We start from the raw sequence: 13,626 nt of genomic DNA, 5'->3' as shown, positions 1-13,626 counted from the left end.
TGAAACTCAGATATATCATGCTGCTTCTCAAGTAATTTTAAGATCTAATAATTGTTATTAACTCGTATTTTTTGAGTCTTATTATCAGATAGAGCTGATGCAATATTCCTTCATTATTTCTATACCCAATAAATCTTCGCTATATTCCATAAAAGTAATAAATTGCATGCGGTTAACATAAAATTTCACTATACAACATTACATAAGAAAGCATAATATAACAAAACATAACATAATATAACATAACATAACATAACATAACATAACATAACATAACATAACATAATATAGCTTAACTTAACATAAGATAACATAGCACAACAAGAGAATTTTCTGAACCGAATAAAAAACTACATATCGAGGTAATATTCTGAGACCCCCACAAATCTCTTAATATGACCTCTTTAGGTTAAAAGCCACAAGCAATTACCACAGCGTATCTCACTTGGACAGCCTAAAACGTCGGTTCATTATTATACCTTTAACTCTCATACAATAGTCATAAAGACCCCAATAATTCGACGAAGCTATGTGAGCCCACCACAAATTTCTTGAGACCGCTAATACCAGTTTCGGCTATATAACTAGTTCGCTGAAAGTATGACTGCAAAGATGTTTCAGCCCCAGTCTTACAAACGATGGACATAGGAGATGGAGGTACATGGATGTTTCTACCTCACCTTCCTCCAAACAACTTCGACAATTTGTGTCCGATAAGATATTTAATCTTACAGCATAAATGCCTAGTTGCTGAGAGAAATTAGATCAATGGATCTCTTGAAATCTACTCTAGGCCAGAAGGATCTCGTATTCACACTAACGCTTGCTAAATTCGAAAGAGTTCCATAAATTCAGTACTAGAATTCAAGAGAAAAACCGAGGTCCAGCTCGTTCCCACTCCGATGTAAGTGGGACGAGGTTGCCTATTATTGCGAGCTCATTAGCTTTGCAGTTTCCAGCGACTCTATGACCAGGTACTTAAAGTTTTTAAAGTTCTAATTCAAAGAAAGTGCTGAAATTGTTCCATTTCATTAAATACTAGACAACATCGACATTAGGAACAATATAAAATCATTAGGCATGAGTCCTTTCAGTCTTTTCAATTTTGCTGTTTCCATCGATTTTACTATGAGCAGGGATCATAATGAGTCATAAAAATTACAAATCAAAGCTTCGACACTCTTTATGACAGCTACATCTACTTAAAACCGTTGAGTATAATAGTCGAAAAGGCCACCCCTGGTGTTGATAATGTGTTAACAATAACGAAATGGCATCACTCACCAACCACTTGACAGAGCTCGTAACCATTCATCGATAAGCTCAACTAAATCACTTCAGTCCACACAGTACTTGATATTTAAGCAGAAGCAGCCAACAGTTGGTTTAGATAATTCTCAACATTGAGGAATAGTGTCGAAACCGCCCAAGAATTTTACCACAATACACCACTGTGCCACAAATGACACGACTTGATGTGCCCATTTCCCACTTTGCATACACAAATATTTGTAAATCCGCTCCTTACCTCTCAATCCTACTCATAAATAAGTACTCGTGCACCCGCAAACTGCAAGCTGTCACTTTAAGTTGCAAATGTTGACAAGAAGTTGCCAATTATTATTTGCATTTGGTGGCAACAACATGAGGCCGCAGTTATGGCAGATGCTAATAGATGCATTTGTTGTCAGAAAGAGATGACTAAGTGGAGGCAACTTTGCGAGTGTCAAGACAAATATAACGGTACACAACGGACTAACGCTAACTAATTGCAATTGACCTCGATGTTGCACATTAGAATTTCACGCAGCGCGCGCAGAATCCACGCATACACACACATGCATATGCACACCTAAAAGCAAATATTCTTGGAAATCATTGAATAAATTCCAACGAAGCGCTTTTCGCTGACCCGCACAAGCGGCGGTCAATAAATCACAAGCTCACAAAAAATGCTCAGAAATATTTTCACTTCAAAAGCGCAAAAAAATAAACCGAATTAGAAACCTTTCGGGTAATAAAAATTCAATTTGTCGTGAGAAAATCTTGAAAATGTAGAACTACCCCGGGGACACACATGAAGCGTCAGTCGGCAGTGTGTCAGCCGGACAAGCAATTGGCAGCCGATCAGCAGCACCTACAAATATCGCAGGCCCCCGTCCGCCTGCCAGTCTACCCGCCAAGCTGTTAGCCTGCCACACTGGCACAGTTTCGAGCGAAATGTGTGGCGGATGCAGGTCAGCGCGCTTTTTCCTAGAAAGACAGCTACAAGCACAGCTTCCTTCTTCTACTTCTCTTCTGCCGCACTTAAGATTCTCGACAATCAATTCTTTTGCATAGAAAGAGTGACTTAAGAACCGCGAAAAGGGAGCACAGTAAAAGGAGCAGCATCTGTGTTCGTCATCATTCATGGCCCGTACTGCCCTATGCCACGGATATGTGCGCTCGCAGCATACCTGCATAAAAACATAAAATTAACGTGTCACGAAACTGTCAAAAAAACGCATTCTTATTCAGTCTGAAGTCGGGCAGCAGTCAGCCAAGCGGGCACACACCAGCGGCGACGGCAGCAGCAGCGCTACAACGGACAACGTGTCCGCCTTGGCCTGTCCGTTCTGTCCGCTCTGTCCGTGCTGGTGCTGCCTGCCTGACTGACTGTCCAACTGCATTTAAATTAAGTTTGAAAGAACAAAGTTAAAAGCCGCCAACACTAAGCTACAGCCACAACACTCAACGCTCCGCCCCGCACCGCGAATGGTTGGTAAGCGCGCAAGCCCAACGGCTGGCGAATATGACTGAGTGACGTGCCAGGCCTGACTTAGAATGCGCCATGCCATTTATGCTCTGCTTCCACTGATGCCAATACAAACAGTTGGGTATATGGTATATACAACTGCCAACTAATACATATAGACAGCGAGTGAAGTGTGCTTAAAGTCCCTATAATTTTGATAACTGATTGTTGATCCTGTCGTTCAAGTTAAAATGGCCCTAAGTGAAACTCGAACGAAAGCAGTAACAGCAATAATTCTAGTGCTGAATATTATTTAGAATGAAGGTAAAGGAAGTATTCATGTCATGACCGCCCTCCTTCGACGTCACTGAGTTAAAATTTATCTACTCTGGGAAAAAGTAGAATTTTTAGTCAATATCAAATAATGCCTTCTGTAATACATATATGGAATTGGAATATTATGAGGTCTTTAAAATCCTTAAGCTCGTCATTGACTAAATGAGATTAAAGACAGAAGCTTAACTAATACATTTTCGGTTCACATCTGTCTATATCGGAAAACCAAAGTCAAGCGGTGTGAAAAATTTCTGATCTATATTTCAAAAACTGTGGGGTTAGTTCGCGAAGTTGGTTTAAAGAACTGACTGAAATGAAAATTTCCGAAAGCAACCAAAACTTTTGGTTCTCTCTCTCAGGGACCGCACCTTGGGGCAGTCTTGGATAGCAAACCGCGGTGAAAGCACTATTTTATCAGTAATGTGCTTGCGTACAAAAAGTCCAGCAATGGCTTATATGAGTTTAGGAAGATTCACAGCACAACCTGAGACTTTTCTCCTATCTCATACACTAAGACTACACATCGATTGTAAGACCGGAAATCAACCCACCGGAAGCCAATGGTTCAGAAGCTTGTTGGGCTATGCATAACGGGAGCTCTAAGAGCCGGCAGCTACTGAACTAGTGCTAAACCTGTCGCCTACATATACATATATTTCGCTGAAAGCTGCGGGAAAAATTCGGCGGCCCGACTGCAGGAGAATTTACATATACATAGGTATATATAAACTACGAACATAGATCAGTGGGAAATGTCGGGTTGGCAAACATCGACTAGATGTTTCCACTTTCGGACGGCTTGAAAATGAAGGATGGAGTTTTTGTGGGAATAAACTGTCCAGAGTTAGTAAACTACCAGACCACAGCATTACATTTCAAGCAGAGGTCTTTGATATTAGAAAAGCTGCGGAGCTATTCAAAAACTCCAGATACTGTCAAGCATATCGGCCAAAATTGTCTTGCAAAGCATACAAAAAGGTGACCACTCCTTATGGACTTCGTTTCGGAACTCCATCTGGTATCGCAAAGCACTAAAATTAATCTGCGCGTGGCTCTTTAGAAACCAAACTAACCAAACCTAATTTAACCTTAGATCGTTTTATAATGAAAAAATGTATATTTGAGTTACCGCATTCTTCACGCAACCCACAAAACATTTTAACTATCCCGCCATGGGCTGATTATGTGGCCACAAAAGTGGCGAGTTGATTGGCATTTGCTGCATAACGATATCATTATCCCCGACGTCATCTTTCAACATCATCGCCAACATAATCCCCATATCATTGTCAACATCAACTTAGCCATCAGCCACGGTTGTCATGTAATTCTTCAAGCGGCACAAGAATTCCCAAGCTGCTAACACCACAGCCAAGTCCTTTATCAAGCGATGGCAGGCAAGTTGCCGAAACCCAACGGGTCGCGTAGACAACACGGCTGAATGGTTTCTTGGTAGGAATTATGGCATATAGAATTTTAAAGTAAATTTGCATGCCACTTCCACAGAATATGTAGGTGCCTATAAATAGGTGTGTATGTACATATGTATCCAAGTCCATGTATTGCTCTTGAAAGCTGTGGTTTCGGCGTGACTATCGCGATTGTGCTAAATGCTTCAATAATTTCACAAGTTACTCCAGGCGCATAGTCTTTATGGTTATGGATGTATGTATGTACGCTTACGTGTGTTAAGATATTAGTTTCTAGAATATCAGCTTCAGGCTACGATACATCGTACTTTGATGCTCTTTAACTATTTTTAAACCTTTCAGCGGTGCATGAAGGGAAATTAAATTATCGCAGCTCACATCTTGACCTCATTTGCAAAGACGTCAATATTGGCTGGTGATTATTATACCCAAGCATTGTATAGGGTAGTAGGGTGTTTTCAAAGTGCGCTTTTAGCGTTAGTATTTGAAAGCGTAGTAAAAAATATGTACAGATTGTGGAAATAAGACTACCATAAATACTGGGTCTGAGATTAGTCTGGAAGTTGGCCTATTACTCTCCTAATTTTTGTTTGGGAATGATGTGGAAGTGTAAGCAATGGAATGGACGTCTTAATAGAAGATAAACATGATCAATCTCTGAATTTAGCACCATACCTCTTGCCTGTACGTCCAAGCCATTGTCTCTTGGATGTCCAATCATTTAATAATTTGTCTATCAGTTGTCTAGTAATAGTCAGTAGGCGACCTTAACCACATAACCATTAGTTATGAGATACTGGAAAATTCAAATAATTGTTTAGACCTTTAAGTTTTATACATAGATCACACAAAATCATAATTTTACCACATAACGGTTATTTACATGGACAAAAAGCTCTATGGCATACCTAAAAGGCGAGAGATCAGAATTGGAAAAAATGTGTGCCTGTGATTGCGTCTTGAGAAAAAGTTTTGTGTAAGAAATCAAAATAAAAACCCGTTTCACTCGAATTCAGCCTCATCTTATATATACATATATTTAGATTTGACCATTCTTTCAGCCGGTCGAAGATGATTTTATTGCTGAGCAAAGATGTTGACATTGATTAAGTGCTTAGTTGTAGCGCTTTAACTTGTTCAATGAGCCGAACGAATGTCTTAAAGTGAAACCCTCTCAAGAGCCCTTCAATGCGCCGTAAAATAAAAATTAAGATGATAATAAAGCGCTTGAATTCTTATGGTCTATAAAAATATCTAAACATGTGTGCGCTGCTCAATTCACTAAATTTCACAAAAGTAAAAAGCGGCACAAGTCGAAATCACTAGAAAATCACTATTGCTATACCAACAAAAAAATATAAAAACCCATAAAATTATATTCATTAAAAAGAACAAATTTGATAGCCTATGGCTTTTTACTCAGCAGCATTTAGTTGACCAGTCGCCAGCGCACAGCTCCACCCAAAGCTAATACCTTTTAATTGCCAATCAGTACACTTTAGTTGGCGGCGCGCAGCTGTGAAATGTTACAGAGATGACGCCAACACCTTGGGCGCAATAAAATTTCACAAGCCAGCACTTGACTTGCGCACCAAGCATTAGACGTTAGAGAATGGCGTGAGAGCACAAGCCCTCGCTTCATAGCAGATCGATAAAATATTCTACCATACTTTTGATCACGTGACTGGTTGCCTGCATTTTTATACTCGCATAAAAACTGTAAACTGCTTGTTAAGAAGCTGTTACACAACTTAGTAAGGGCGATTTCAAGACACTTTGATACACAAGCCAACAAATCCTAGCGACTTCCTCATAACTGAGAGTCCTTTATGGTGAGTAACATATGGAATGACAGCTCGCAATATTAATTGCTGCAACAACTTTCAATTAAAAGTTTTAGTATCGTCTAGCTAGTACTTGGTATTACCACTGAGAGATACTTATATAGATGTATTCCATTTCATTTCATCTAAAGTTCCTTCTCCATGCTTCCCCTTCTTTCTCTAACAGTGCGAGACAGGTGAAAAGTGAAATTTTATTGGTCTTATATATATACTTTTAAGTCCAGCTCAGCCACTTTGCCTTTGTAGTTTCTTTTATACTGATGGCACTCCACGCTGCGCTATAAAATTCGTAATGATTACAGTGTCTTCATAAAGTTTTTATGAATCAATAAAATCTCTTCGGCGTGACTTTTACAAATTCTATTTTGTTCTTGCTTTTACTTTTCGGTTGTGGTCTTGGTTTGCTTTCGATCTCTGTAACACGATTGCAAATATTTTAGCTGAATAAACGCCAAATGTCATTAAAAGTCGGAAAAGGTGATTTTTTTGAATTTAAAACTAAGTTTAAGTAAGCATAACTCTTGGCTTCTGTACCACGATTTCCGCGTTTTCGAATCTCGTAGCTCAATAAGCGCTGAATGTGCTTAAACGTCAGAAAAAGTGATTTTTTGGATTTATAATAACATTAGATTTAATGAAGCACAATTCTCTTCTTCACAAAACTCTTCGAAGCTGAGTAAGCGCTAAATATTATTAAACCTTAAAAAAAAAGATTTTTTGATTTTGTTGAATCTAAAATTAAGTTATTGTTCAACGTAATTTTTAATTCTCTTCGCTGAATAAGTGCTGAATGTAGTTAAATGTCAGTAAAAGGTATTTTTTATTTTGTTGAAATTTTTTATGCGCGATAAAAATTATTAGTTTCGGAAAATATGTTTGTTATTTTAAAAATGACCCTTAAATGAGAGTGTTATTTATAAATATAAATCACTAAAGTATGTTTGCTTATTACCCAGTTGGTCGATTATAACACACTTCCGAAATTTCATTTGTTGGCTACGAGACATACAACCGTTAAATTTCGACTTCAAACTCTGCCCTTTCGCGGAAGCGCTTTTACTTTTTTTGTATTCAGCATTTTATTCAGCTATTATTATCACAAGTTGAATACAAAATTCAAGGTATGATTAAGATAATAAAGATAGTCTTCATTCTATTTTACTGATGACCGCTACTTTATCTTCAAATTTCTACATTGTACACCGCTATGAAAAATAAAATTGAAATTGTCTCACCATTTATGATGCGCAGAACCACTCTGTCGTCCATAACAGCAGAACTGGTACATCAGGGCCTTAGAGAGGTATGTAGGTTATTCTTTAGTTTAAAATCGCGAATCTGTTCTTTGTCGGATATTTGAACATCGACACTTCTATCTTCGTTGAAGCTTGGCTTAAGTTGAGAGAATTGAGAGTCTTTATAACTTTGGGCAAGATGTCAGTCTATTTCAGCTCTTATCTTATCTGAGTTATCTTTTATAAAAATTCAAAATCCCTTCCGTTTTATCAAAAAATACGAAGAACAAGCAACTGTCTCGTAATGAATATTCTCAACGTCTTCATTAAGGCACAAGGCACAGGAATATACTTTAAGAATGGCTAAATACATGATCTGTCTACTACTTTTTATGTCGTTGTTGTTGTCTCTGCGACAAATCCACTATCCCCTAAATCATTGAGTCTTAGCGATTCATGTTAATGGGTGCGCTTGTCTGAGATCTTTATTTCGAAATTCCAACAACTTTACAAAAACCGTTTAAACAAGTATTTTTGCGCATTATTTTTCGTGCACACGAATTACACACACACATACTCGTACTTACGAGTGCACATAACACAGATTCCCCGACAAATCTGTTTAGGCAAGTATATGCAACGAGTAGCTCGCAGGCAAATTATGACAAATACACGCGACATTAACCCAAATTACTGCAACAGCATGCTGCTGCTGCTCGCACACACACATACACAAACAAACATTTGTAGCGCTTATTAAATGTTCGACCCCAAGCTGCGCGAACAGCGATCTTCGCAACAAGCGACAATAATTCAAACAGCTCTCATCCAAATAGCAAAAATTAATAATACCAAACTTGTAAGGTGAGGCTGAAGTCGAACGCAGACGACTTTAATGTTCTCTAGCGATTTGATTTCAGGTATATGCTAATTTAGATACAATCTTGGTATGATTTCGATAATTATTAAGTCGGATAGAACCACTTAATCTAATCAAGAAATATGAAAAGGAGATGCGATACTATATTTGTATAGACTTAGCTTAGCCATACTATCTATATGTAGTCTTCTTCGAGATTCATACTTTTCAGTGAAGCATAAGCGGGAATTCTCTGCCCTCTTGCAGTCAAGTTGGTAAAACCTCAATAAATATAATAATCAGAGTCAGAGTTTATCTATTAAAAGGAATAAATGAAAGGTTATAAAATAAGGAGAACATCGTCTTAATCTAAACGGAAGGGTTTAAGTTCTCTGGCCTACTAGATATATATATGTATGGTATTTATCTCTCTCTTTTTGTCCATCAGCTCTGTAATAATATTACACTAGGCAATGTGATCTATTAACAAAAAACGAAAGAATTATAGAGAAGACACCATGAGAACTTTACCTAGAATTACATACCTTGACCTCACTAGAGAAAACGTTGTGGAGAATAATCGAAAATATACTAACGAGTACAAATTAGCCATATCGAATCAAGAAGAGACAATAACTTCCGTGCAGGTATATGGGAAGAGAATCATGACAGATCTTTCCCACTTGTAGTTCAATCAGTGAAATCTCTGAAATATGTAAAAACATGGAGCAAACTAAAAAGTTTCAGCTGAACTGTATACAGACTCACAAAGATACCCATACGTCCTTGGAAGACAGCAAAATACTTTTGACAGCCAATAAATGGTAGACCCTTGCAGACTTAAGTAGTTTCATCGATAAAATACTTGACTTAGACTAAGTGTTAGAACTTTGCGCCGAAAAACGTGGTACAGTCACATAGTAGTGACCCAAAATAGTTTATTCCTTGGGTCTGAGGAGCTTTATTTAAGACATTTAATACTGGGTCACGCGGGGATTGCCAACGTTATTCTCTAAAAGAAATCTCTTGCTAGGTTATGTCAAAGCCAGCTTCAAGCAATGAAGAGAAGAAATAAAAATAAAAATTTTAGAGTACCCCAGACGCAGACCCCAAATTATGGGCAAAACAACTAAATAATGCTACTATCTGCAGTCAATGCCAACTTAGTGTGCATTAGTTGGTTTCCCAAGATTTCTAAGCTCATTTGAATGTTCTCAGCAGAGTTCGTAAAAAGCAAAAACACAAATACACTCTACAACAACTTACAAAAACTAAAATTCCAACACAGCTCAAAATGCGAAGTCACTCAGCCAGCGACAGCAAATACGAGATTCTACTACGAAAAACAACAACAACAATAGCAAAGCCCATCACATGATGAGAAACAACAAAAACTGCGTAGGTTGATCTGAAGAAGCGCTGCGCCTCTAGTCATGCCGCATGCGCTGTCAAATAGTATGTGTGTGCGTGTGTTTGGCTGTCGAGTCGCGAATGTCGTTGACTATGTTGTTGCCAACATTGACAGACAAAGTAGTCACTGATAATGCTGACCACATGCGGCGTCATTTCAATTAAATAGCGAGCGTGTTGTAAGCTGCGACAAGCGGCTTACCTCGCACCTTCGGCGTTCGGCTTGGCATTGCCTCGGGTGATTCTACATCTAGAATTTATTTTCATGCATTTATTTATCGTTGCTGTTTGTGCCACAAATGAGCGATAATAAATAAATGATTGTGTTCGATTACTATAACAGCGAGAATACCCAGGCGATTGCCGATGTGTGTGGAGTTGGGCAAATGGTGAATGCAACTCTCGTTGACAAGAAAAAAATTCAATAATAATGATATTTTCTGTGTCAGGGTTCAGATTGTAAATTATGCGAGCCGGCTACGAATGCGTAAATATTTATAGTTTTTGCTAAAATAAATGTGCCCTGTAGGAATGGTAACACCGTTAGGTGTTAGAATTAAACTTTTATTCAGAAAAACATCGGCAAGGGCCGGCATTTGTCAGAAGAGTTAACTTTATGGAGCGTACCCAGCTTCATAACTGATTAACTAAATCCAGCGTAATGTACGACTATCATAAAAAAATCATTTGTAGACAGAACGGACCTGCTATTGCATAGACATACTTACATATTAGAGCTACTCATAACAAGCTGACTCCTGGCAATCATCACAAAATCTGTGAAACTATTTTCATCAAAACTTTTAACTCCAGTTAATTTAGCAGATTCCATTAGATCAAATGGTGCTTCTGATAAAATCATTCTTGACAAGTAAGGAAGGGCTAAGTTCGGGTGTCACCGAACATTTTATACTCTCGCATGATAAAGTGATAATCGAGATTTCATTATTCGTCATTTACATATTTTTCAAATACCGTTTTGTGTAAAGTTTTATTCCGCTATCATCATTGGTTCCTAATGTACATATATATTATACAGAAAAGGCATCAAATGGAATTCAAAATAGCGTTATATTGGAAGAAGGCGTGGTTGAGAACCGATTTCACCCATATTTCGTACATGTCATCAGGGTGTTAAGAAAATATTGTATACCGAATTTCATTGAAATCGGTCTAGTAGTTCCTGAGATATGGTTTTTGGTCCATAAGTGGGCGACGCCACGCCCATTTTCAATTTTTAAAAAAGCCTGGGTGCAGCTTCTTTCTGCCATTTTTTTCGTAAAATTTAGTGTTTCTGACGTTTTTTGTTAGTCGGTTAACGCACTTTTAGTGATTTTCGACATAACCTTTGTATGGGAGATGGGCGTGGTTATTATCCGATTTCTTCCATTTTTGAGCTGTATATGGAAATACCTGAAGGAAACGACTCCATAGAGTTTGGTTGACATAGTATAGTATATGTACAAAAAACTCAGTAAGGGGCGGGGCCATGCTCACTTTTCCAAAAAAACTACGTCCAAATATGCCCCTCCCTAATGCGATCCTTTGTGCCAAATTTCACTTTAATATCTTTATTTATGGCTTAGTTATGACACTTTATAGGTTTTCGGTTTTCGCCATTTTGTGGGCGTGGTAGTGGGCCGATTTTGCTCATCTTCGAACTAAACCTTCTTATGGAGCCAAGAAATACGTGTACCAAGTTTCGTCATGATATCTCAATTTTTACTCAAGTTACAGCTTGCACGGACGGACGGACGGACAGACAGACATCCGGATTTCAACTCTACTCGTCACCCTGATCACTTTGATATATATTACCTTATATCTGACTCTTTTAGTTTTAGGACTTACAAACAACCGTTATGTGAACAAAACTTTAATACTCTCCTTAGCAACTTTGTTGCGAGAGTAAAAAAATGTGGTATTCTCTACTTATCTCTATACCTATACCTAAAATATACCATCCATATCCTCTTTCCGGTAGTCTTTTTAGTCAAAAGAAGCCTTTAGAAATGACGTTTTTGGTATCACAAACTGAAATATATTTTCTTCCAAAAGGTATACAACATCTTACTATAAAGATCGGTTCACCAAACAGTCTTAATAATTTTGACATTTTGACTTTGGTATTTCTTAATCTGTTCATCGTCTCTGAAGACTAGTAGATCCATATCATAATTGTTATGAGGACCCCAGATTTATTGCAGATGATAGGCTTGGCTAAAAATAGTGGTTCTCGATATAAAACATATCAAAGATTCTTTTTTATAGCAAAGTTCCAATATGTTTGCTTAAGAACTTTTAATCTTTTTGACAATCTTTTTTTTGGAAAAGGACCAAAATACCTCAAATGCTAAAACGACCTCGACTTAGGTTAAAGGTAAGAGAGGTTTGATAACTTAGCTGAGAACTCTACCGATGACGAGACCTGGCTTTCATACTCACCACTATTCTAATATAGTACTTACAACTCATCAATCCAAATTGTTTCCGACAGGGTTATCCCTTGCCATTGCATTCATAAATGCATTTGAATGACTATTTACGAGTTTATACACAGATCGGCTAATGATCGATCATTTATCTAGTTCGCAGAGCTGCTCTCAAGATACGAACGCACGCAAACACACACACACACAATCACGCATGTATTATCGATTTGCTGCAGCTGTAAAAATCTCGGGTACAAAACGTATACATATCTCTAACGACTTTTAATGGTTATCTGCATCGCCTTCATGCAATTCATTCGCTTTTTTTGATAATCAGTCACGCATTTTGCTAAACTGTTTTTTGTTTTCATTTTCAATTTCAATTTGCAGAGTTTCAACTGCGAATGCTAATGACCGTGCCACAACGCAGCAGCAGCAACCTTCAATGCAACAACAGCAAACACAACACAGCCACCAAGAGTCGCCGGCAGAACCGGCGTTCGTCAACCGTCCGTCGACACCGAAAATGGCCAGCGCAGCGACGGCAGCGACGTCGGCATCTGGCAACTCCGCAAGTGTGTCAGTCACCTCAAATGTCACAACAGCCACCGTCACCGCCGCTAAATCACCCGCCCATGTGACTGCTGACAGCAACAACGCCACCAACAGCAACGACAGCAGCTACAGCGGCAGCAGTGGCAGCCACGGTGCTGCAACACCAACGTTCACCATTCTAATTGCCATCGAAAAGTCGGGCCAAATGTGCGTAATCGACTTAATTTGCCAAAGTCTGCGTCTACTGACAAGGCAAATTGCGTATTGCGAAATTCTTGCCGTTTGCCTCGAACACAAGTTATTGCTGGAACAACGGCAGCAACAACAACAGCAACAGCACTCAGCATTTGGCAATAACACGGCTGTCAGCAGTTGCGCTAATGGCGAGAATAACGAAAGTTGCATTAAGGTGAGTTATACACCCACACACATTAACAAAACTGAAAACAGTTAAACAACAACTACAACAACATAATGACACAAAATTGTACTTTGGCCACGTTTGCACGGGCTTGTAAGCGCCGGACCAAAATGTATGGCCAACTTTTTGGTTTTCCATATTTCTATGGGAATTTATTTTGGAGTCTCGTGTTCTTTATACCACACGGCAGAGATTTATGACGTTAAGAAAATTTGGACCGGTACTAGCGGACATATTTTTTCGGAATTTTTCTGAAAAACTTTATGAGGGATTGAAAGTACACAGAATCCTTAAAAAAAGCATTCTTGAAAAAAGTGATTAGAAGTCTCAGTCTTCATTGAAGAAAGGTAGAATAACAAATAAGGTAGAG

At 38.4% G+C, this 13,626-nt stretch overlaps 1 protein-coding gene across 7 annotated transcripts in view; it reads left to right on the top strand.

The window, feature by feature from the left end:
• LOC120779145 overlaps nt 1–13,626 on the top strand; it is a 185,721-nt gene that overhangs the window by 115,763 nt on the left and 56,332 nt on the right. For all 7 annotated transcript variants that reach the window (XM_040111358.1, XM_040111353.1, XM_040111357.1 and 4 more), the window contains one exon: nt 12,671–13,244. In XM_040111358.1, the coding sequence (XP_039967292.1) occupies nt 12,671–13,244 (574 nt within the window). The remainder of the gene's footprint in view (nt 1–12,670; nt 13,245–13,626) is intronic.

This window comes from Bactrocera tryoni, chromosome 5, assembly GCF_016617805.1.
Source record: "Bactrocera tryoni isolate S06 chromosome 5, CSIRO_BtryS06_freeze2, whole genome shotgun sequence".
Lineage (NCBI taxonomy): Eukaryota > Metazoa > Arthropoda > Insecta > Diptera > Tephritidae > Bactrocera > Bactrocera tryoni.
Note: the sequence above shows the minus strand (reverse complement) of the source record. Positions and strands in the feature narration are given on the sequence as shown.